The 26,377-nt window shown below is 42.8% G+C and overlaps 1 protein-coding gene across 2 annotated transcripts; it reads right to left on the minus strand.

Moving 5' to 3' along the window:
- Window positions 1-75: 75 nt before the first annotated feature.
- Window positions 76-22,035, minus strand: rasgrf2a (Ras protein-specific guanine nucleotide-releasing factor 2a). 2 transcript variants are annotated; one of them, XM_026356436.1, is made up of 28 exons: window positions 21,588-22,035; window positions 12,978-13,084; window positions 12,091-12,238; window positions 11,797-11,886; window positions 11,459-11,712; window positions 11,291-11,370; window positions 10,895-11,088; window positions 10,266-10,375; window positions 10,066-10,184; window positions 9,821-9,984; window positions 9,407-9,473; window positions 9,190-9,326; window positions 9,020-9,102; window positions 8,416-8,664; window positions 8,107-8,199; window positions 7,507-8,015; window positions 6,534-6,659; window positions 6,358-6,447; window positions 6,136-6,242; window positions 5,298-5,410; window positions 5,063-5,123; window positions 3,339-3,442; window positions 2,634-2,718; window positions 2,312-2,509; window positions 2,155-2,234; window positions 1,946-2,063; window positions 1,652-1,720; window positions 76-1,560 (listed from the first exon to the last, which is right to left on the minus strand). In XM_026356436.1, the coding sequence occupies exons 1-28, from the start codon at window positions 21,864-21,866 to the stop codon at window positions 1,465-1,467; spliced, it is 3,930 nt and encodes a 1,309-aa protein (XP_026212221.1). In that variant the 5' UTR covers window positions 21,867-22,035; the 3' UTR covers window positions 76-1,464. The 2 variants fall into 2 exon arrangements, with proteins under 2 accessions (XP_026212221.1, XP_026212222.1); XM_026356437.1 differs by lacking the exon at window positions 8,107-8,199.
- Window positions 22,036-26,377: the final 4,342 nt, after the last annotated feature.

The raw sequence follows: 26,377 nt of genomic DNA on the forward strand, positions 1-26,377 counted from the left end.
ATACTGCACCTTTAGCTGAACCTTTTCTTTCTGTCACTGGAACAACAACATGTGACTAAATCACAATTTGTTTGCTTTTATTTTGAAGCCTGGTGTGTACATATCTGTATGTTACAGAGAAATGAATGGAAAAAAACAACAGCAAAGCTGGAATTTAAATCATACAGCCGAGTAAGAAAGTGGGGGTTTCTACACTAAAGTATTAAAGCATTTAAAGATTCCTCCAAAAGAAATGAAGCTAAAAAACCTGCACAGATATCTTCAGTAGTTTTTCTAAGGAAAAGATCATGAACATGCATGAAGTTTGGAGTCTATTGACATTCTTTACAAACAGTGCAAAGATTTTTCTATTTTAAAGTGTTAAACAGTCAACAAGGTTTAAAATATGAATATAATTAAAAGATAACATTAACAGGGAACTAATAACAATGACGCATGTAAAAGAAACTGTAGTTTGCAGCATGTAAGAAACGTTTTAAGTCACTCCCCTTAAAAAACAAGCAGAAATCATTACTGTGTACAAAAAACTGAAAAGACGTCGTTTGTCCGTAAAGATTTTAAATTTCAGGTTTGAGATAAGATGCAACAGTAGCAGCTGCAACAAACAAGAAATAAATGCTGACGTTCTGCTGTGAGCATCGATATCCAGAAACGGACAAGTCGGCAGAGATTCCAGCTGTTTAAGAAACCGTCTATGAAACCAACCAGTGGACTCATCCAGACCTCCACCAGACCCACGACCCCAGGTTCAGTGTGCAGCACTCGGCTCAAGGTCATTTGACTAATTGTTATTTAGTTTGAGAACTTGTGAACATGTCTGAGCTCAGTTATTTAGTGGTTCCTAATGTTTTCAGGCCAATTTCCACTGACACTGGGTTTAAAAGCCCCAGGAACAGGACTGCTCTCTGGTGGTGGCAGCAGGAGTTGCAGGACATGCGACACCCACGGACTCAAAAAATATTTTTTGCCTTTGTAATGTTGGAAAACTAAAAGTTTCAAATTTCTTTGCTCTCATTGTGGTGATTGAAAGCTGCTGCTGAGATCTTTCATTCTGTCCTGATCTTTCTGATCTTTCATATCAGGGATATTTGTGGAACTGCACGTTGTGTAAGTAGCAGAGGTCAGGACACACAGCGGCTCATATTTGTCCTCCAGGCCGGTCAATCCAGTCACGATCACACAACTAGTGTAAAACTCATGTGACAGTGTTTCTGAGCAAACTACAGAGGCAGATAGTTTGGTATTTACAGTGTGATAGCAGCATGTGGATACGTTCTACTGCCATGTTCGCAGCTAACAGGCTTCTACAGTCATAACTGTATGATTTTATGGCATTTAAGAGTTTACTAAATACACACATATCTGATGTTCATACAAGGCACATTTCTCCAGAGTTTCCTGAGCACAATAACTGGTAACAACCCCTTCTTATGAACAAACGAGCTCAAGCTTGAGTGTTCTGAATTAGCCAGGAGGGACTCTGGGCTCGATCTTCAGTGAGAGCTCATAGAGGGTGTCTTCATCCATCACCAGGGTCTTATCCAAGAGAAACTGAGTCACCTGGAGGACGGACAAGATATTTTAAATAATTCAATTCCTGTTTCATAAGGCCCAAACAATTTATGTTATGATGTGATATTATCGAACACACCTTGGGCTGGTGCTCAATCCTGTAAGGTGCTTGCTGGAACTGACGAATCTCACGGATGATATGAGAAATCTGAAAGAGCAGAGACAGAGACAACAGATAACTTAAGCTGAGGACAAGCTCCAACCTACAGACACTTGACAAACCAAACACAAGTTAGTTTCCACTGATTTACTGCTGAAAAGTGACCTGATCATCTCCTCAGAGCCGTGTTTGTCCACCTGAAGAATGAGTTTCAAGTTGGCAGGTGGAGAACAAAGAGCGTTACAGGACTGTAAAGGAACAGGAGATCTTTACCATCCTCATCTTGGAGAAGTTAACCAGGCCTTCCTCTGTGAAGTTCGGCGTTCCCTCTTCAATGAAGGCCAAGTCAGCGAGGTACATGCCCAGGTACGGGACACATGGAGGGTTACAGCTGCACACGCACAATGCAAACAGTAGGGTTAGAATTAGGAGGACGAGCTCTGAACAGTTACTAATGTACTAAAGTTTCTCTGCTGATTTACTTCTTCAGGGTCTCTCTGAGGTTCTTGAACCTCCCTTCTGACGACACCGTCTTCTGCAGCCTGTCCATGAGAGCTTTCGTCTAAAACACAGAGAAATTGTTGCAGCTTTGTTGAAGCAAGTTTAATTCCCAGCAGCTGTTTAAGGTATGATATCCACCTGTTTGCAGACTTTGGCCCAGGTCTTCTTCAGCCTGTAGATGGCGCTCCGGTTGAGAGCGGACGTGATCTCCAGCACTCCATTATAGTTGTTGAGGCACCGACAGATATCAGCCACTGCCAGCCATTTTTCTATGGAGCTGGCCCTGGAGCCCACGTCAGTGTGGGTCATTATCTGAGATGCCACCAGGTTGCTCATCTGTGGTGAGAGGAGGAGAAGAGTAGAGTTCATCATCTCTACCTTACACGCTCTGATTTTGCACATGACAAACAGATTACTGCAGCGAAAAGCAAAGCACGCCACCTAACGGACTCAGTCTTACATCATTAAAGTGCTGACTGGTCTTCATGATGAACGGAGTCCTCTCTGTCTTATCAAGCTTCATCCAGCCCTGACCCAGGAACTCCCTGCAGCACAGGAAACAGTCGGCATCAAATTGAGCAATCACACTAACTCTACTGTGTACTGACAGATTAAATATCTACTCTATCCACTATGTTTGTGAGAGGAGCATTGAGGTTTAATGAGGTGCTGCCTCGTTGACCAAGTCTTCAGTCCATTTAACTTCAGAAACTTTGGTTCAGTTAAGTTTACGACAGTAAACAGACCGTGGTGGTTTGATAGCGGAGGAAACATAAGTTCCAGTCGAGTATAAGTAAATAATAGTTTGTTTACCACAGCAGCTGTGAGCTGGTTTCATAGGTGGTAAAAAATATTACAGCGTAATTAATGCACTATTTTACAGGAGCATCATTTTTTAATATTTTTTCCTTGAGGTTTCTTAGAACTAACATAATTTAATGCTAAGGTTAAGAAAGCAGGGAAAGAAAACTATTAAAATATTAACTAATGATCAATTTATCAGTGGAAACTTTATTGACTATGTAAATCTATAAATTGGGTTTGGTTTGAAAATATTCACCGTCCTGGAAAAGTCAAACGATGTGGTATTAATCAGAAGTGATTTAGTTAAAGCTACACGTGTCTACAACCGACCACTTCAAACTGTGCTGGCTGGTTTACTCACTCGTAGGGAATACTCCTGAACACGATGTGATCCAGTAGCGTGATCTGTTCGGCCAGTTCCATAGCTGAAAGAGACTCGAAGCACTCGGCTTTCGGACTCTCCGCCTGGAAACACACACACAAACATGCAGTACACTCCATTCATACAGTTTGTGTTTTATTAGGTACATAAAGAACACATTCAAGAAGAATATGGAAACACACAAACACAGGTTAACGTCACGTCTCTAACTGGGTCGTCACAGAATTCACCACATCACACTGAAACTACATCGTTCTTACCACGATGAAGTGGAGCAGAGGGCAGCTTTTCTGTTCCACAACCAGGAAACACAGTATTTCAATGACTGCTTTAAGATTTCCTCTTTTTGTGAAATCCCTTCAGGGTAATACTGAGTAGTACTAACAGTAGTACTAACAGTCGTACTAACAGTGGTACTGACAGTGGTACTGACAGTCGTACTAACAGTTATACTGACAGTAGTACTAACAGTAGTACTGACAGTCGTACTAACAGTCATACTGACAGTGGTACTGACAGTGGTACTGACAGTAGTACTAAGAGTAATATCAACAGTCGTACTGACAGTCGTAATATCAGTAGTACTGACAGTCGTACTGACAGTCATAATATCAGTAGTACTGACAGTCGTACTGACAGTAGTACTGACAGTCATACTGACAGTAGTACTGACAGTCATACTGACAGTCGTACTAACTGTAGTACTAACAGTCGTACTAACAGTCGTACTAACAGTAGTACTAACAGTAGTACTGACAGTTGTACTGACAGTCATACTGACTAGTGCTAAGAATAGTACTAACAGTCGTACTAACAGACGCACAAACAGTCGTACTGACAGTAGTATTAACAGTCGTACTAACAGTCGTACCAACATTCGTACTAACAGTAGTACTGACAGTCGTACTAACAGTCGTACCAACAGTCGTACTAAGAGTAGTACTGACAGTCGTACTATCAGTAGTACTAACAGTAGTACTGACAGTCATACTGACAGCAGTGCTAAGAGTAGTACTAACAATCGTACTAACAGTCATACTGACAGTAGTACTAACAATCGTACTAACAATCGCACTAACAGTCATACTGACAGTAGTACTAACAGTCGTACTGACAGTCATACTGACAGTCATATTGACAGTTGTACTATCAGTCGTACTAACAGTCGTACTATCAGTAGTACTAACAGTAGTACTAACAGTAGTACTAACAGTCGTACTGACAGTCGTACTAACAGTAGTACTAACAGTCGTACTGACAGTCGTACTAACAGTCGTACTAACAGTAGTACTAACAGTCGTACTAACAGTCATACTATCAGTAGTACTAACAGTCGTACTATCAGTAGTACTAACAGTAGTACTGACAGTCATACTAACAGTAGTGCTAAGAGTTGTACTAACAATCGTACTAACAGTCGTACCAACAGTCGTACTAACAGTAGTACTGACAGTCATACTGACAGTAGTGCTAAGAGTAGTACTAACAATCGTACTAACAGACGCACAAACAGTCGTACTGACAGTAGTACTGACAGTCGTACTATCAGTAGTACTAACAGTAGTACTGACAGTCATACTAACAGTAGTACTGACAGTCATACTGACAGCAGTGCCAAGAGTAGTACTAACAATCGTACTAACAATCGCACTAGCAGTCGCACTAACAATCGTACTAACAGTCGTACTAACAGTCGTACTGACCATCTGTAGAATGTCCTCTATCTTCAGCTGAGCATCATCTTGTTCTTCTTGAGAAACGGCACTGAAGAGAAAACACACAGTCACACCTTCCCACACCTCCACTTTACTTTTTAGAGTAATAATAATCAGTGAAGTATAATAAAAGTATAATAATCTATGATGTAATGATCAGTTCTTTCTGTCTTCATTTAAACTGGTGAATTAGTATTTAGGATGATTAGATTTAGATTAGTACCTTAGGATGTTGGTCGTTGCCTTCCTCTCCTGTGGCAGCAGGTCTGGATCTCGCAGCACCTCTTCCAACAGACTGATCACCCCCGTCTTCAGCTCGCTGTTCATCTCAAAGTCCTGACGCAAAAACACAATTGAAGTACACTTTAAAAAACTTGAGCAAAACGAGGTGGTACGAACAGACCTGATGTTGGATTATCAATAGGAAAAAGAATCTAAAGTTCAGTCTCAGGTTAAAACGTCCAGATACAAAAATAGCATCTTATATAATGTTAAATGAAAATGATAGTTCTTTCAGGGTCCCTGGGGAGAAGGCTGACCTTTCTGCACGAACTCCGGGAGGGAGAAAAGAGCCCCTCCACTGGAGAGAGGAGGAGAAGGAGGAGACGCACACGACAATAACAGAGTCTTAAAGTGTCCTAATGGACGAGATCTTATTGTGCATTTAAAAAACAGACAAACAGGATTAAAGCAGCAACCAGGAAGCATTTAGCTTTGTCTCAAGCTGCAGTTAAAGTAGAACAAGTCCTCTTCAGCTCAGAGGATCAAACTGATTTACTGATGTGGATTTTTCTGAAGTGAAAGAATCGTACACTTTTATTAAGTGGAGCACTGAAGTCAAACAGCACCACTAGGATTTTTCCATCAGATGTTTTATAAACTACTTGAATGAATCTCTGTGGAGAGTTTGACCACAGACCACAGACCACAGGGCACCGGGCCTCCTCCTCACTCTAAGATTGTGGTGTTCTGCATTAACCAGCCCATAATTCGGAGCTCTCTGTCTTCGTCAGACAGCTGGAGGCAGCTCGTGGGGCCACTTCCTGTTACTGTGGACTCACCTGAGAGTGTTTGGAAACCCAGTGTCGCAGCACGTTGAGGACTCTGTTGGTGGCAGCTCTGCGGATGATGAATTCTTTGTCAAAGGCTTTTTCAGAATTACTGAAACCTAAGAGGAAAAACTTAAGATTAGTCCTTTCACTCTTTACAGCAGGTGATATGTTGCTGCTTCTTGATTTAACACATTAAAGCCACATTTGTCTTCTTCTGTGTTGTTTTCTCACCCTGGGAGCTGCCGTGCCCGGCGGCTGCAGTGGCGATGGCAAACGCCGAAGCCGGAGACATTGTGCAGCGAGAGTTCTCCGCTGACGTGACTGCAAGGAGGAAAGACGTTAAAGCTAAAAGAGCTGCAGCGGGACGCGTCCGGTCTGTGAGTCTAGTACGAGATGTGTGTTTGTACCTCCCGTCTGTCTGTAGCGGAGATGCCTCGGCGTTGAAGGGGAGCGACAGGGAGACATGTCGCCCGGCTCGCTGCTGGCTGGTGATTCAGGAATGAATTTATCCAGAGACACTGACTCCAGGACAGCTGTTAGAGGAGGAACAAGCCAGGCGTTAAACCTTCTCAGTGATACTAATGAGAATCAGGATGGATGATGAATCCAGGATCAGTTCTGTAACAACACTGCACAAGACAGGTAATCGAACTCTTCACACGCACTCCTGTTAAATCAGGCTGCAAATAAAAACTATTTTTTTAATCTGCTGATTCACTGATGACCAACAAATCCAAAGTCTAAATCCACCTGAACATTAACTTCAGTGGATAAAACTCCAGGAGCTCTGAGCTTCACGTGTTCCTTTCTCCGTTTTACATTTCAGAACTTCTCGTGTCTCTAAATCCTCAAACTGAAACTGAAAATATCACAGATTTCTGCTACGACCATACTAATCTCAGACTTTGTGTGTATGTCGCATCTTGTTTTAAATGTTACTGAAGGACTCTTCATGTCGTCCTCTTTTTATCTCGTCTTTGTCTCCTCTTCAGTATTTGGTCTGATTTCGTTTCCGACCCACTGCTCCGCCGCTGTCTGTATAGTGAACAGGCAGCTGTAGCCAGATGGTGATCTAAGAGCACGATTATTCCTCTGTTGGGTAATGTTGACCCATTTATGTCTCTATTTGTGCTGGCAGGCCACTATCAGTGATGCATCAGACTCAGTAAGAAATAACTCATGTTAGCTGAAGCCTGATGTTCAAAACTCAGGTTTCCTTAAAAAAGATCCTGTAAATTTCAGACATTTATTCTTTTTAACCTCAGATTTATACTCAGGCATCATTATGTGTGAGCCGACTCTCAGGCGTGAGCCCACACATGTGCTGATGTTCATATGGGACTGAGAGAGTGAATCACATGCTGTCTTCCAGCTCTGTACCTCTGCGGATGCTTCGCCTCAGCTTCCCACACAAGGCGTCGATGCGGGGCAGCTCTCCGCTGACGTCTTCCCCTGCAGCTGGGCTCAGCTCTGGGGAACTGGGACCACGGCTGAGGTCCAGCGGGGCCTTGGTGGAGACCGGAGGTGGTGAGGACACCCCAGTGGCCTGGGGGAGGCTGGGAGAACGCGTGGTTGTGGGAGGGGGGGAGGAAAAGCCAGAGGGAGGCCTGGTTGAGCTGGGAGGAGGAGAGGAGATGGAGGGGCTGTAACTCGAGGTGGGGGAGTTGGCTGCAGAGGAGGAGGGGGTGGTGGACAGGTCCAAGGCTCCCACCTTCACACAGATGGGGGAACTGAGGGAGAGCTTGCGGCAGTGCACGGGGGAGGAGGTGCGAGAGGGGATGGAGAGAGGAGGAGGGGAGGAGAACTTGCGGCACAGCCTCGGAGATTTGTTGTTTAAGGGGTCGGTTCCCCACGCCCCCTGGTTGGTGGCGAAGAACAGCTCCAGAGACCTGAGAGAAAGAAGAAGAGCTGATCAGGGGGGGCGTGTCTCTAACTGAACACAGGTACACGAGAATCACCGAGTCCTACAGGTGTCTTTACTTAGACTGGTCCAGAGCAAGCTGTGTGATCTTCAGACTGTAGTCGGGGCAGAGGGACATGATGGACAGACGATCACATGAATGTTGCTCAACCCTGGGAGAGTGAAGAGGACCAGGAGGAGGAGGAGGAGGAGGAGGAGGAGGGTGGAGGATGAAGATAGGAGGTGAAGGATGAGGAGAATGACAAAGTTAAAAAAATGAGGAAATGGAAACGCATGAGTCTGAAGCATGAGAGGAGGAAACAAGAGGAGGACGGATGAATATGTGCACGCTTCTTACAGACCATTGGAGACACATCAGCAGCTCGTACCTGACAGGTATGGAGGTAAACGGCTTCTTGTAGATGTCGGCCAGCTTGTCTATGACGACGGCCGCTGTGGTGAAGATCCGGTACGTGTGGAGGAAGGTGTTGAGGAAATCTATGGAGAGGAAGCGCAGGTCTGTCAGACGCTCCAGCAGACGCTCCACGCTGGCATAACGGATCTGTGGGACTTTGCACGAGTTGAGGGTCTTGCTGAAACAAATGTCGACATCGTCTTTATGGAGCCGGGCATCAGACCTTAAAGGCAAAAATATTCAGGTTCATTCACCATGTTCAGTGAAAGACTGAAAACAGTAAAACATGGAGGCTCATACTGAAGACGTAAAACTCACAAAATGATTTTCAGCTGCTGCAGTTTTTAGAAAATGTGACTTAAACAGAAGGAAATCATAGATTTGTTAGGGACTATTTTCAATGGCGGATTAATCCAAATTTGGTGGATTAGTGAGTATTTAGAGCAGCAGGACGGTGAAGATGGAACCGAGTCAAAATAAACTTACTGATTATTTAACTGGTCCTTGTTAGATATTGTGTATTAAAAATGTCTATAATGTCTGAAACCTCCCAAACTATAAGAACTGTGTTTTCTTACTTGATCATATGCGGCACAGAGACTTTGGAGTTCTCCTCAAACACACTGGTCATCAGGCCGTTACATCGGATGTTATCGATGCACTAAGACGCAGAGCAGAGAAACACCAGCATTAACAACGGTTTTATTCAACACCACTAGTACCGGACGTCTGCTCCAGTCAGTCTCACCTGGCTGATGTCGCTGGTCCACGCTGCCTTCTCCTGACGAGAAGGAGCCAGGAGGACTACGGAGAACGACTGACCGTCGGGAGGCTCCACCACGATTTTGAACTCCAGATGGCTGAAGCCTTGACCTGCTGCATTGTCTGCAACAATCACACCCGTGTGTCACATGTCCGTTAAATACAAATACTGAGAGGAGAGAAGCTGGATTGGACATACTCACAGTCCTCGTCACTGGCGTCTAGCTCTTCAAAAAGAGTACACTCGATCAGAGACAGCGCTCCTCCTTGCTGAGAACAGAAACAAGAGTTTCCTGCTTTTAAGTGTGTTATTCTAACTCCACTAAACGACAGTCGTTTATATAGTAAAGTACAGTTTACTGCAGCTGTATCCTTCCACCAGTCAGTGATGTGGTAGTTCTCACACACACACACACACACACACACACACACACACACACACAGTTTTATACATGAGCTCAGGTGGACGTTTGTGCCAGAGGTAATATAACTTCAGGACTGTCTAAGGTTCAGTGTTGATGAGAATGTGACATACATGAGGTCACAGTGAGCCTGACCTTTGACCTCTGACCACCAAAGTCAAATCCCATACATTCCTGTGCACAGCTGAGGCTGACCTTGAGCAAGTGCAGTTTTCCTCCAGAGGTTCGGGTGCAGATGAGGAAGTGTTTGGTGAACAGGAAACACTGTCGCTCTCCTTCCTTCCTCAGCGAGAGGGAGCCCAGGCGGACCTTACTGAGCATGCTCCGCTCACTGCTGGGCGGCAGCTGGATGAGAGAGCCTGGACGTGGACAGAGTGAGACGTGATGGAGACGTGGGATCAAGTGATTTGATAAAGACAGATGTTGTAGGGAAAGCTCACCTTGTCTGACGAAGGTCTGGCTTGTGTCCAACAGGATGTCACAGCCTTCTACGATCATCCTCTCTATAGCCAGGTTCTTCCTGATGTTCTCTGTGTCACTCACTTCGTCGTGCATCATCCTGACAGCACAAACAATCATCACCATCGACGGCAGCACTGTTGTTTATCACCGTGTGTCATGAAAGCCGTCAGAAACCTACTTTGACAGCTCCTCCAGTTTGGATTTAGCAAACTCCAGACTCTTGCGCTCCACATGCTCATGAGGCGTGTGTGCCAGCAGCTCATGGAGGGTGATGATATACCGTGGGATCTAAAACATCAACGAAGCAAACACATGTTTATACAGAGACATTCACAAAGATATGAGATGATGAGAGTGAAAGAGATATGAGAGGAGGACGTCTTTAGAATCATGTTCAACAGTTTGTGTCTGTTTTTCATTGTTAGTCGAGGCAGATGGTCGCCCACTATGAGCCTGGTTCTGCTGGAGGTTTCTTCCTCTAAAGGGAGTTTTTCCTCTCCACTGTTGCCCTAAAGCTTGCTCAAATGGGATTGTTGGGTTTTCTCTATAATTTTTTGTATAAATATTTTCTGTAAGGTCTTAAACCTTAAACACTGTAAAGTGCCTTGAGATAACTTCTGTTGTAAATTGGCGCTATACAAATAAAACTGAATTGAATTGAATTGAATAAGTTTGAGTTACGTTGTGTGCAGTAATCTTTGTGTCTTAACTGACTTTCAAACCAGAAAAACTCAGACCCAGGAAGACTAAATTATTACTATTACAGATCTAAATACAGAGGTTCAGGTTAAAAAGTGTTTATATGACCTGGAACATGGGATAAGTGAGGAACGTCTCCAGCATGCGGCCCTCACAAGCAGCGTTGGACTCGTACTGCTTGAGCAGTTTGTCAAAGTCTCTGTTCTGCTTGCAGTTTGCCAGCACCTGCAGACTGTACTGATGGTTACGCACAAACTCCTGGTAAATGTTCAGCATGGGCAGCAGGATGTCAAACAGGTCCGCTGGGTGTGGAGAAGAAACACAGCATGAATTCATGTCAAAGCTGAAAAGCACCAGGATAAAATATCCAACAGAAAAGAAATCCAGCAAAGGAAAAGAGAAGAGCGTAAGACAAGAGCAGCAACATTACAGAAGCTAATCATGTAGTCGTTTGACGTATATACAGTTCATTGTAATGAGCTAAAACATGCGACAAATACTCACCCAGAACCAGAGTGGGCCAGTTGGCGATCCGAGCCTTTAGACCTTGGTGGAAGATCTCATGCAGAAACATGATGGTCTCACTAGAAGAGGAGAAGACGTTCTTACTGTGACTGTGAACCGGTTCACACTGCTGCTGCTGCACACAATGAAAAGCACACATATCAGTACCTGTTGAGGAAGATGCTGCTGACGTCGTCATGGCTGATGGGGGGTTTCTTGGAGCTGGCGGCCATGCGGAGCGGTCTGAGGAAACAGTTCACCAGGATGGACAGCTGGTGGACGTACTCCGTCTCTGCTTCCACCATGCTGAAGACGATCTGGTTCCTCTTCCTCATGCTCTCAGCGTGAGGGGAACAGATGTAGTCCTGGACGATAATCTTCCACTTCCTCCGGCACAGCCAGCCACGCATGAAGCTCTGCACCTGCACAGCAGCAGCACAACGAGGCGTCTCGAAGACGTTCGTCTTTGTGTTTCTGCTCATAATCACGTCCCATCAGCCTCTTACCTTTTTGATCTTCTTTATATCCAGGTCCTCCTCGTCTTGGTTGTTCTGCTGGGGCCGGATCCTTTCCTTCGCTTTGTTCAGCACTACAATCTGTTTTAACAACAGTGTTATGATATGCATGATAAGTAGTGGTCCTGGAATCACTGGAGTCAGTCAGTGTGTGCTTTCCTTTAAACCAAAGTGTTTCCCATCACACCAGATGAATTTGCATTGGGGGGGCCTGTGCACGCTCTTGTGACTGGATCTGGATTTATGTATGCATGCACACACTGATGCGGGTGCACTCATGCATACCTCAGCTTTAAGCCTCTCGATCTCAGTGTCCTGGTCCTCCAGCTGAGTGCGCAGCTGATTGGCTGCTATCTTCTCAGTCTCCATGATCTGGACCAGGTGGATGTACTTCTGCATCAGGATCTCGCGCTCGATGATGATGTCAGAGTAACTGAAGCACGGGAGAAGGACAAGCACAAGACAAGTGGGTAAGACATAATTTGACATCCACAGAGACGGTTATCTAACAAGGCGACAAACTGGGACTGAGACTGAAAAGCAACCACATGACACCATGTGTATGAAAATATGAAACAGGCCATTTGAGGTGCATCATATAAAAACAGGAAAACAGCTACAGAGAGGAGGAGCAGACAGAAATAGAGGTCGAGCGGTGAGATCAAGTCTGATGTAACCAGTGTTGCAGTACAGCACCGCGGTGACCTAAATGTGAACCGCTGCGAGCAGAACGCATCCGTGTGACCACACACACACACACACTCACAGATGTTAAACAGTTGTTTCTAATGTGCATCTGAACAAGACCTTTATTTAAAGATTGAATAAATTTAACAGACCTCGACAAGTACAGAGGTATCATAGAAAAAGAGGGGTTGGATAAAAATGCCAAAATCTTTACTGAGAGCTGCAATAAAAAAAACATGTTTAAACTGACTCTCTGACTCTCATACTGGTGAATTTGAATCTTATACTAAATAAATATAAAAAGCTACCAAACTGTTTATAGTGAATTTGCTTTAGTAGATAAAAATAAAAAAGTTTTAAAGTCAGTTTAATCTTTAATAACATGTAGAATATAAAGTGAATCAAACTGAAATAAATAAAGTCGTCTCGTAGAGAGCTCAAATAAATACGCTGCAACTTAAATATTAAGAGCAGCCGTGTCCTACCTGGCCTGCTGGATGCACTCCACCCACTCATTGCAGTCCGACTCTTCCTCTGACCGCAGCTCCAGAGGTTTCTGTCCATCGTGGCCAAAAATGATCAGGAAGTGGAACTGTATTAAAGACAAAGAGAACTCAGAGCTTCTTCTTCTGGCCTAGTCAGAGTCCAGACCTCAAGGGAGCCGTTACCTTTTCTTGCTACTGTACAAAGAAGTTATTCATTAAATTAGTGAAGCGACATTACAGGCGTTGAGCCCCAGCCTCCACACCAGTCCCACCCTGATTGCTCAGTTCCTAAAGCTGTAATTCCTGCAGAGCAGCATCACAGAGAGGGAGCCACTCAACCGAGGGATCTGTGATTTTTAATCTCTGTCTTATTTTATTACGTTTTCGCTGGAGAAACTTGAATTTCAAGTTTAAAGTCTAAATACAAGTCGCAGCCCCACTGGTCTCAGATGCTCAGAGCTTCATATCCAGACTCCTCGTGTCAGAGATTCAGCCCCGAGTGGAGCCCAGCAGCACTAAAATAGCACAAAGAAGAACAGCTCCTGCTAAATAATGAGACGAGGTGACAATTGGCACATGAGGTGATGGAGCCTTGTCACTAACGGTCAGATCTGCTGAAAATACTGCAGCTGGGCGACAGCAAACATTTCAGTCTTGATGCTCAGTAGCTGCTGCAGAGATGCTTATTGCTCCATATTGTCATTGCTTATGACATTATATTTTCAATAATAGAACATATGAGCTGTTATTTTATAATAAATCAGTCATAGAGCAGTCATTTCCCAAAGACACAACAGATTATTATTATTATTATTATTATTATTATTATTATGGGCTGTAACCCAGAGGCCCGTCGTCGCAGCAGCGTGTCCTAACACTCCTGCATCACCACAATAATATCCATGATCCAATGAAGTGAGTAACACGACCTTTGGTTAGTAAAACACAAATATCACCTTCCTGACAAACACAGGATCCATCACACTGAAGAACTGAAAAATGCAGGTGCACAGTACATCACTACTAAAGGGCTGCACAACAAAAAGGACCAAGATAATCGTCCTTTTAGTTTTTTACTCAAGACACAGAAGCTGCACAGAGAAGAGAGATGTGTGGATCAGAAATGACGTCATTCTGGCTTGTTTACTGACTTTAACTGTAATCTAGCACACTGAAAATAGAGAGAGAGGAAATTAAGATTTCTGTTAGACAAAGGACAGATCTGAGAGGAATTGAACTCATAGGTATTAGGTATTTACCAAAATAATTCAAAACTATATCTAAAGAATTATTTTTAACAAGACGTCGCACTTTAAAGCCCATTTGTTTGTCCCAACCCTCTCATGTGATTCACTGGCACCTTCAGAGAACCTCTGGACACTGGTTTGGATTAGACGCAGATCAGGCACTAAATACACATGGTTACGTGAAAATGTTAAATCTTTACATCTATCTATGAAGAAAACCAGTACGTGGCACTAAAAAGACAAAGAATATGAATATGTACAATAAATAATCGTGTGTTATATTAAAACATTTTATTTTTACGTTCACTTTTATTTGTGCTTTTCAGTTTGTGCTCAACAAAAAGTGAGCTGCACGTCGATGAAGGGACCTCGCTGCATCCTGCAGAACTCTTTTCACATTTTATTCTAACATCTGACAAAGTGCTTTGAGGGCCGAGGCAGAGAGAAACTGGGCCTGTGTAGTAATGATGTAACGATAAGCGGGTGAGAGACACTTGCTAGCGTGTGCCGGCTGCAGACCAGAGAGAGGCTTAAGGGCTTGTTTGTGTGTGTGTGTGTGTGTGTGTGTGTGTGTGTGTGTGTGTGTGTGTGTAGGGGGAGGGAGAGAGCGAGGGTTTACATAACCATCAAGGCTCGTTCAGTTCCTTGCAGTGCTAATGCGGCTTCCCCGACCACAAGCCTGCTTTAAGCTACAGGATAACAATGAGCGAGAGACAGAGAGACAGGCAGACCGGAGCTTTAAGCTCTGCTCCACAACCAGCATCACTACGTCCAAAATTCACTTCATGTGACACCTTGAACACAAAATGACCTGAAAGACACAAACGTGTGGTTTCAGTCAGTGACGGATCGAATCGTCATCATAACAGTTTCTGTAAACTGTAGAGACGTCGTCATTATTTTATGGACTCTGAGCTGTTGTAACTTTCTGTAACTACGTTTACTTGATGTTCAGCGTTCGAGTTCCGAGTTCACCTGCTCACACGTTTGGACTTTACTTCACATAACTTCAGACGAAAACATCTCTGCAACATTTAGTTGGATTAATAAGAAATGTTGGATTTTCCAACTAGTTTAATGCTGACTGACAGTTTTATTTATAATTTTACCATTTCATCCTTCTAATTCGCAGTTACATTAGTTTTATTGTCTAAATGTTCGATTTTGTTTTTTGCTTTGATTTAGAATTTTAACAAAAGACAGAGACTAGTTGAACCACAGTGTGTCCCACTCACTGTAGGACTGCATCGTTGTTAGTCCTGTGTAACTTACTGTTACAATATGAACACTAGTCACTGATGCTCAAACAGGTTAGTTACAGACAGCTGCAGGATTTAAAATATCCACCATGCACAGAGAAAAAGAGAAACAGATCCACTGGAGTACAGTAGAAGGTAGCAGCAGTGTGAGGTGCGCCTGTGTTGACTGGATATTCAGACAGCGTCTGCAGGCGAAAGGACCAGAGAGGAGGTTTTTCTTAGTGAAGCTGCACGTTGGACATATACATATTACATGTCAACAGCAAACACACAGTCCTGCTTTAAGATTCATCAGATGCATTTTAATGTTAGTTTAATTAATCACTGAGCCTTCATCATCTTCCTCTTCATCATCAACTGTTTCCATTTCACTTTTAAATTCCGTCACGTCACGTCTCGTTTAACTTACTGTATGTACCACGGTACATAACCCACTTCAACAATCAACCCTGATCACCATGGAAACACATCCTCCACCTGGAGCATGCGTGAACAGCAACTTTAGCATCAAGCAACTGGGAAAAGAAAAGCTTTTAATGAACCTGTTGATGTTACAGGTTCTTATTTAAATCTGATAATACAGTGGGTCAACGTGGACTAACTGAATTATCAAACTGGTTGTTTTGGTTCAGTTTTATTATTTTAATGTCAGGAACAAGCTGTAAACAGCCACAGACCACAACCTAACTCCACCTCATCACACAACCAGTGAGGCTTCATTCACATCTCATACTGAACTCTACTCTGATCACTAAACAAACCTAATCTGGAGCTGGAGAAACACACACACACGCTGTCATAACAAAAAGATCCTGAACTATACGTTCTGTGATGAACAATCAGGTAGAAAGCCGCTGACGGACTCAGTGCAGCTCACACATCACATATCATCTTTACACTTTTCCTCAGGAACGTTCCCTGGAGTAAAAGTCTGTCGAGTGCACAGATCGTAGCTGCAGTAGCACATTCATGTGCAGTGTGTTTTTTAAAATGGGGCCTAACTGAAACATCTCTTATTTGAGTTAGTTTAATCTTACAGAACTGATCCAAGTTCACAAACCAACCAGCGCAGGCCTTACACGGACCGTTCCCCTGCTGCTTATAGTGTTTCCCGGTCTCAGCAGCGACTTCTCTCAGTGCTGCTCAAATTTAATTGCTGATTGACTTCAGCTAAGTCTAATCCTATTAAATGGGATGTTACAAATGTAGTCATCACTGGGTAAACGCTGGGTGGAGCCGGCTGTTGTCACGACTGAACAGACAACAGAGAACATCTTAACTTCTGCCTCGTGAAGCCTTCAGCATGTGTAACTTCCATATTTCTGTGGATTAGTTATTTATGATATTTAAGACACACTGGAACAGTCTCATTAACAGCGTGTTGATGATCTCAGCCACAGAATAATCAGGTTTCTACAGAGTCTGTGAAGAGTGGATTTAAAAGGAGCCGAGTTACCAATTGTACACAGCAGCTTTGATGCTCTCTGATGTTTTGTGCGACTTTAATGTCGTTCTATTAAAAACCTCAGCGTCAGATTTAACCCACCGTCAAGGCGAGCGGCCTTCATTAGGACAAGATCAAACCACAACTGTTTGTGTCATGGATCTCGTTACTTTCAGCCTGATGTTGGACGTGCTTCCTCTCAGCTGTGACATGTCCACATTCAAAGAATCAGAAGAAGTTCTAACTGTATTTTCAAATTGTGATGTACAACTGCAAAAGAACTGTTTTCTCTTCCTTGTATTAACATTACACTCCCGTAGAGCCGTGTTGGTCGACTGCAGCAAGCTGGCCAATGAGAACAGAGACACTTCACAAAAAGAGTGAAAGCGATATCACAAACATTTATGGATTCAGATTTAAAGAGTTGGATTCTGTTCTTTACACGAATGTTGCAGAAATATTTGTCTAACAAATGAGGAGAGAACAGAAAGAGAAGTTACAGAACACGTCAGCCCCAGCGTTCCAGCCATCTTCATCCTCACTCGGTTTCATTTGTTCCTCGTTAAATGTCGCTGCTTTCAGATGTTTCAACACGACTTCCAGTCTGATCACTGACGGCAGCAACACACACATCGTTTAGTGAATGGTACAAACTAGTTCTTCTCCAGTCTTGACCATCAGTTTGAGGGTGTTGTTGCACTTCAGCTGCACCGTCCAGTCTGATTTCCCAGCTGACAGTCAGTGAGGAGTAAACAGTATCTACAGACAGACAGACTCCTGTGGCTCTAACGCCAGGGTGCTACACACTTTGGGTCGCAGCTTAACAGCACTGACTTCAGGTGTGTGTGTGTTTGTATGGTCATTGTAGACTAGAACGTGACAAATCTAAAATTGAAACAGGAGTAGATTAACGTGGCGACAGAGGATGAAGTGTGTGTGAGACACTCTGTACAGAACGTGACCGGATGTTCTGGCCTCAGTCCATCAAACAGCTGGATTCAGGTTTCTGACTGTTTCCTCTTTCATTTCACAGAAGGCCACATGTGCAGGTAAATAACATAATTCCAGTTCTGGAGGAGAATTTGCAGCTCATCATACATCAAACACACATTTAACAGCTTGTGAAATAAATCAACTACTTATCAAAGAGAAACAAACTCTCACATCGAGAACCTGGTACCATCAAATGTTTTAGTCTCACTTTTAAAATGACTTCATGATCAACATGCAAAAGCGAATTTAATTATTATTACTAATTATTTTCTTTGACTTTGATTTTAAAAACTATTCACTCACTCATTTCTAGTAAACACACGTAAAATCTAAACTAGTTTCTTTAATTCTGCTTCATGTGCGTTATGATCACATTAAACAGAAGCGAGTGATTTCTGTGAACCTCTGGGGACAAACGGCGCCTGTAAACATGTAAATAGCCGATTATGGAATATGTTGTCATCTGCATCCTGACAACAGGATTCACAACACAGGTGAGAAGTTGGGCAAACATCCAACAGCACAGGACAGTGGTCCATTCTCTGGTCGATGAGGAAACTGAGCCTAAAAATAAAGTTTAAGTTTGCATATTTGACAACCTGAAAGACGAGTTGCTGCTTTATAATATTTAAAAAATAGTGGACAGGTTGTATTTGTTTTTGAATGAATGCTGCTGTTTACTTCACTCATTCAATTAAAATGAATGACGTCTATATAAGTTAACGAGGCTAATGCATCCATCCTGCATTTATAATGAGTGTAGAAGTTAAAATTAATGTATGGCAAGAATGAACTTTGGAGAAATGTATTTAAACATTTGGAGACAGCTGTAATTCTTCATCCTGTTTAAAGATGTAATGCATGTGTGTTGTGTAGTTTTCCATTAGAAAACAAATTCCTTGCTTACAGTTTTGCAGTATGTCGTATATTGAATCATAACTCCTGCATCGCACCAACCCAAAGTGAAAGGCAAGCTATGTCTTTGTGTTAAGTACTTTATGTGAATGTGGTATTTTCTGTATACTTTATTTTGTGTTTTTATGATGAACACTTTCTTGTAAGCAACACTCTGCTCCAACTAGAAATTAAGCATTTCAGTCGGTGCCACATGAGTTCACAGTCATGCTGGTGGTTTTGTAATCTGTATTTATAAAAGGGGGGATTCCATCGGTTTTACGCATCATCAACTGTGTGGTTAAGTACCACTGCAGCTAATATAGATCAGTAATGATCTAATCTAATGAACTTTACTTAACGTTTCAGTTCTTTCTGTGATTATGTAGAATTTACTGTAATTACTGTAATGCCCAACCCAGCAAGCACCTCCATTAGCATAATTAGCATTAGCAAATAACCCATTATAATTTGATCGGAGAACACTTGAACAAGTATGTAGACGTATATCGAGCTGGTCCATGGCACCTTCCTCTGAGGACAACAGGCTGTGATCTGTTGTGTACCAACAAGTAGTCTGTCAAATCTCTGAGCCAAGTCACAGCAAGAATTCAGGACTCTAATCACCCACAAATTGTGCAGTCTGCCAATAGTTAATTATGAATATAATGAATATTAGTTATAGTTTTTCCCCATTACACAAAATGCACCAGGTACAGGACCTCATGTCATGTCCTAAAAAACAAAGGAGTGATTGTGTTTCAGCAGATTCACACCACACACAGGACGTGTGAGCAGATTAATTGTTACCACACTGCAGCATGTCTGTTCCTGTGCCTCTAAATACAGAGCATGTGAAGTCATGACTGGGTCACGGTGCCACAGACAGCATGTGTCCAACAAGGCGTAACAGATTACCTGCGAATTAATGAGATTTAACTGATATAATCCAGGTTGTAGCTAAAAAATGAAACAAATTCTATTTGCACAGCTAAATATGAAGAAGAGAAAGTGTCTTTCTTTACAGAACATATATTTCTGAGACAATAATCTACATGGTCGCAGCTGCTGCCCATCTTCAAACCCAGCAGCAGCATAAACACAAAAATGGGTCATTTGAAATTTGCATTAGTTCACAGAGTAAATACTCTGATAATTACAATTTAATTATCAACAGCACCAGTAACACATTGTCTAAAACTAATGTCTTATTGTCCACATATTACAGAGTCTGGGACTTTAGAGCCATATGAGGGATGGGATGTGTCAGTGTGCGTTCATTCAGGACTGAAAGTGATGATTATTTTCATCATGAACCGTCTCCAGGGCCTCATCCTGCCCCCATCAACAACACAGTATTGAAACAACACTCCTCAAAGTCCTCAGTAACCTCTGCTGACTCCCTGCACTGTGACATCATACACGCTGCCCTCTGGCTTTATTTCATCATTACTTTCTCTGGGCAGCCTCACTCGATGCAGTCTCAGCCTCTGCCGTTACGCTGATGACATACTACTTTACATATGAACCAACTCCATGACACCCACAGCTCATTCCACCTCCACAAACTGCATGGATGACATAAAAGCGTAGACATAGTCCAACTTCCTCAAACTAAACAGATCTTAGTCCAAAACAACATTTCCATTCTTCCCTCTTCCAACATTCAAACACTTGGAGTTACTCGAACACGGTTTTAACTGGACAGCTTTCTTTCATCAAAAGATAATGTCTAGATCTGAATTTTATCTTCAGCTGTGGAATCACTCACTGTATGGAAACACTTTTACACACATCCAGATGCAACTGCTGCAACACAGTCCTTAATGAGAAACTCGACTAGCTCAACTAGTCCCCTACCACATAACAAATTCATGGTCCCCTCCTACCTCTACAGTAAAGTCGAGTAAATGCCTTATTTTGTCCAACCATCATTCTAAAGACTCCTGGTCTGCAATCACAAGAAATGCTGACACAATGAACTTTGGTGCAAATGAAACAAGCTAATTAGTATTTTTGTTTCAATAATAACTCGAAAAATTACATTTGTTGAATTAAAAGTGTTGATGATTTATTTTCTGTTGAATAAGTAATGGATTGATTGAATTACTTAGTAACCATCACATTCAGGATATATAATCAGCTGTTAAGCATCAAGCAGGACTCGAAATCCAGAGATAAAAACACAGGAGGATGAATGATGAAGGCCATTAGATGCTGTTTGGAGCTAATAAGTGGAGCTTGAGTTCGGAGCTGGACTGCGACAGGTGGACAAGGTTCTCAAAGTCAGAGTTGGTATATTGACACTGATGATTTATCCAACAAACAGTTCAACACCTGAAGCTGCACAATACAACAAAAGAACACTAAGAAAACAAGGGAGGACAGTACAAGTACACACTCTAAAACGTACTTAAAGTAGCAAAGAACCTGAAGTAGCAGGACTCCACCAACTGACTTCTGCAGCATCAATAGAGTTACTGAGAAAAACTCAGATCATTTAAACACTATTGAACTTGATGCATGTTCAGTTTAATTCATGAACAAGGAGAGAAAATCATCAATATTCACAAACTGGACCTTTAGTTAAACTAAAACAGTAAATGTTGGAAAAACTCAACTGGAGGATCTGATTTAACCACTTTATGTACAAAAATAAATTAAATACATCAGTTAAGATAAGAATTTAACTCGGAATTATTAATAATAACACTAATAATAGTACCACCATTTCCCTGTAATTACTTTCATTTACTTTACTTTACTGACTCACCTGCTGTTTCTCCACCGGCTCCTTGGTGACGGCGGAGCCCTTGGGCGCCGGTGCCCGCTCGCACGTGCATCCTTCCAGCAGGTAGATACCTGAGGGCCTCGTGCTCTGCTCGTTCTCGAAGTAGAAGAGCACGTTCTGGTAGAGGGCGAAGTGCTTCTCGGCCCAGCGGCTGTTCTCCGTGGTCTTCTTGCTCAGGAAGCCGCGCTTCGTTCCTTCTTTACGCGCAACCACCGACAGATACAGAGCGTGCCCCTCGTTGTAGCGCACGCTCTTCTGCATTTTACGTTCAGCCAAGTTTCTTTTTTATTTCTATTTTGGTGCCAACTTAAAATAAAAAACCAGAGGAACAGACAAATCCTCCGCGGTTCGCATCACATCTCCAGTGCGCTGCGTCTGCGGTGGTGAGAGCGCGCTCAGCGTCTCCGTGTGCAGGGAAACGTAATCCAGGCTTAACGTGGTTTAAAACGGGGAGTGTCCGCGGAGCAGCGCACAGCAGCAGCTCAGCACTCGGGGGCGTTTCCCCATCTGCAGCCCCCCCAGCGTGAACGGTGCTATCTCAGGTGTGCAGGGGGCGTGGTTTGCCTATATATTGTGAAGGGTTGACACCTCCAACATCTAACAGCTGCATCTCTTTGTTTTTACCTCTTGCTTTGTTCCAGTTCTCTTTGTGAACATTCTAGAAACATGTCAAGAAACATCTGACATCTCAGAACTCTGGACCCGTGGCCGGAAAACCCACACAAAAATCCGTGTAAACTGGAATATTTATATACTTTTATATACTTTAGAAGTATAGAATACTACTTAAATGTTTTTACACGTTAGTTCTTAGTTTATTGATGGAAAACATCAAATCTGTCATCTTTACACTCGGGTCCTGATCAAACAAACACATCATTTTCCTCATGAGGATGTGAGAGAAGAGACATTTTTTTGCATTGTAAGCGTCACACACACACACACACACACACACACACACACACACACACACACACGCAGGGAGAAAAAAGCAGAAGTTTCTATTTTTGTAAATTGATATGCTTCACAAGACGGTGTTTGTTCTGAAACTCTCATTCAGCCTGAAAGCACAAACAGATGTTGTGGTGTTTGTGTGTGTGTGTGTTTAAGCTAAGCTGCCACAGACCTGTCTGTGCATGTGCTGTACTACACACGAGGTCGTTGTTGGATGGATGAGGGAGGTTTGTTAAACTCTGACCTCAGCCTACAGTCAGGGGTCAGGTCTAGGTCAAGGTGGCTGTGCTGCGACTTCTACACGACACGAATCACACGTTTCCCCAGATGAGCATCATCAAAAGACCCAGTCTGCAGATGACACCAGTCTAATCTGTTAGGCAGCTTAGGATCAGGTTTCACTGATCGAGTCCAACGCCGAGTGCGTCTTTCATTCGTTTCTTTGTCTCTTTGTTTTTTTTTTCTGTTCAAAATTTGAAATAAGAAAAGTGACTTTACTGAAACACACTGTGTCTTTGAACCAGAGTGCATCTTTCACTGCCACCCACATCGACAGAGCGTACTGAGAATAATCCAATGCACACAGATGCTGTGATATCAAAACAAGACCGCCTGTAGGGGACCACATGCTGACTCCTAACCCACCTCCATCCTGAATCTCCTCTGCACAATCACACATGTGCTCAGATGCAAATGAAGCACACTGAGGGAAACACTGTAATTGGCACTGAGGACATGTTCTTTCTAACTAATGTAATGTGTATTAAAGCTACAGAACATCAGAAAATAGTCTGATCATGTTGCTTAATGTGTCCAGATCTCAAAGATTTTCAGTTTATAATCACAAAACAGATAGAAGCTGAAAATGAGTCAGAGAAGTTTGAATCTGGAAATCTGGTCTATGGACTAATGATGATTTGATTTTCAGAATGGTTGGTAATTCATTTCCAGAGGTCTGTTACACTTAATAATCCATTAACTGTATCAGGACTTCATAAGAATTAAACCTAGATACAAGTCAGGAGATCATCATGATCATTAGGGTTCATCCTCTGGGGAACATTAAATATCAAATGTTGAATTAACACAGTAAATATCAGATCGAGAACAGAGTTCCATGACAATAGATCCAACACTTCAGTGTGGATCAAAGCTGTGAAGCCACATTTCCAACTCTCACTAAAGTCAACACGATAAAAAGAAATTACGACATTATTAGAACTAAGATTATCATCTCTTTTAGAAGAGAACTTCTGTGCAGCTGCCAGGCTGCATCTCTTCACAAACTTATTCCAAAAAGACAAAACACAACAGTTTAACTAAGATGTGCAGTAGTTCAGACGCTCAGGTCGTGGCACCGCAAGTAGTCCAGGGTTTTATAGGTGAACAGGCTACTATGAAGTCCTGGTGAACCAGGTCTGCTGAGGTGGATCAACCTCGTCCCGTCACGTCTGATCAGTTTGAAGCATTAAAGGCCAAATCTACCTCCTGTGACCACAGGCACACAGTCGCAGCGCTGACAAATGAAAGTCTCATCACAGCTTTACATCACGAGCGGAGCTGCGTGGTGGGGGGGCAGAGAGAAACAATCCCTGCGAGGTTAAAGGAGAGGGCAAGGACACGCACATGTTGCATCACAGCCAGCCGTCAGACGCCGGCTGTTCAGTTTGGACAGTTTTCAGCCTGAGGGGGAAACGGCTCAGTTGGAGAATCTGAACACTTAGAAAAGCAGAACAGTCGCTGCACCAGCTGCTGCTTCTCAGAGAGGTTCAGTGATTCTGTCCACGTTAGGCTACAGCAGCATGATTACAGGAACCCACCTGATAGGACACTTCTTTAACAAGTCTCTCGGTCAAAATATGATTCATGAAGCTTTAAATAGTTCCAAGAGGTTGATTGAGATTCATTGATCCAGAAAAGCAGATTTAGCAGCAAACATTACTTTTGATGACTGTATGTAAATCATCGCAGGAGCAGCTCCTCTCCTCTGCTGTTACACCAAAAATTCCAAAAAGCACAACATGGCATTTTTAAAATAGTCCCATCTGTTGAACCATGAAGGACAGTGGGGGGTCTAGGTGGAGACATAAGGGGCTTTAAAAACAGTAGATATAGCCAACAAAGGATTATAGAGGATTAATATTTCTGTGCAACATACACATCATCAGTGATCATGTTCTACTGCAGGAGACTTAAACACAGCTCATGTCCTCTGTAATGTGACCGTGTTCTGAATTCTAAAAGTTTTTATTAAATGCTGCTGTGACACCGTCGGCCTCCTCCTGTAGCAGCTCTGTGCTGATCCTTCCTCCAACACGTCAAACCCACAGCTGCTTTTGCATCTGTTACGTGACCTGCGTTATTTCAGGCTCCACAGCTCTCCCACAAACACTGCAGTCCATTAGTCTAGTGGTAGTTAGTTCAGAGTTTAATATTCTCTGTTTGAAGCAGCAGAAGAAATCAAATCTGCTGAGGCGACAGATGATGATGATGATGATGACACTAAAGACGGTGGTCACTCAAGTGATGAGCCGTCAGGTACCAGGTAGAAATACTGAATAGATAATTAGGAACAGGTGTGTCTGTGTGAGGAGTGGGCACAGGGACAGGTACCATGGAAACATCTGGAGCAGACGCGGCTCCTCTTCCTGTTGTGGGTTTAAAGGCAATAATCAGCAGCACTGGTTGATATCAGGTAAATGTTGTATTAACTGGCTGATCGCAACTTTTCAACATCTGTGAATCAAGATCACAACTGAGTTTCTGCATAAACATCCTAAACAAGAAACAAGAAACTAATTAAACTGTTTAAAGAACAGTGTGTTGGCTGCTTCAGGTAAACAGTCACAGGTAATATGCTGCTGTGTTTTACAGCTACCGTTCAGATCTGCAAATAAAAAACCCCGAAGTGTGCTCTCTCCCTGAGAGGGCAATCAAGTAGGTGCCTGGTTAGTCATGATGGCTAAACACTCAGTCCCGTGGGTGTCTCCTGTTTCCAGCTGAGAGTACTTGTTCACAGTGGTGATTTCCATCAGAAAGTGCAGGTAATGGCTGCTTGTTCTGCTGCTGTACATCACAGTCAGGCAGTTTCCAGCTTTAGATTTATCACAGGAGAACCTGCTGTGATATGCATATTAATCAACAAACCTTAAACAGCTGAAAACCATTCCTTCTTATTCCAAGTGTGCTATTGTATTCCAATACTTCATGAAAAAAGAAATCTGTCATTATTTGGGACATTTTGGTGAATTTTTAATTTAACTTCTTTACTTTGGTTTTACTCGTCTTTCCCATATGTTACTGTTCTTCTGTCACAGTTTTACCTCTCGTTTAATATATTAGTGCTAAAACATTTACATTCATTATTTAAAACATTAATAGACTCCATCATTTTGTTTCTGAATATTAAACCACACCAAACCATATTTCTCATTTTGTTCTCTAAATAAAGAGTTTCCATGTTCAAGTAGCTTCTAAGAGTCAGTTTGTAGTTTAATAGACAACTAACCAGGTGACACAGGTGATGGTGAAAACCTGACAGGTGCTGACATCTAGTGGGGACTTTATGAACTGTGGATTCACATCTGTTGCTATGGCTACACCAAAGCGATGAAACCTTGTACCGTACTGTTGGATGTAATAGTCTGGACTAGAATACAAAGAACTATTCTGTGATGTTAAGTCATGAAACGTTTGCAGCCGTTAAAAGTCGTCCTTCGTGTTTCATGAGTGAAGAACCACAAACTGGAGTCAGTGTCTCTCTCTCTTCTTCTTTGTCTCTTTGCTTTTTGTGTTTTCTCGGTCACATCTGTAGTAAA

The sequence above is a fragment of the Anabas testudineus genome, chromosome 12 (genome assembly GCF_900324465.2).
Source record: "Anabas testudineus chromosome 12, fAnaTes1.2, whole genome shotgun sequence".
NCBI classification, from domain to species: Eukaryota; Metazoa; Chordata; class Actinopteri; order Anabantiformes; family Anabantidae; genus Anabas; species Anabas testudineus.

What these genes read in the sequence shown, in the direction of transcription:
- rasgrf2a (XM_026356436.1), bottom strand. Translation starts at nt 21,866, where the DNA reads ATGCAGAAGAGCGTGCGCTACAACGAGGGGCACGCTCTGTATCTGTCG. An exon ending in TTTACCTCCATACCTGTCAG is followed by an intron (nt 8,200 to 8,415) that starts GTACGAGCTGCT and finishes TCACTCTCCCAG; the next exon opens with GGTTGAGCAACATTCATGTG. An exon ending in GGGCCAAAGTCTGCAAACAG is followed by an intron (nt 2,235 to 2,311) that starts GTGGATATCATA and finishes TCTGTGTTTTAG; the next exon opens with ACGAAAGCTCTCATGGACAG.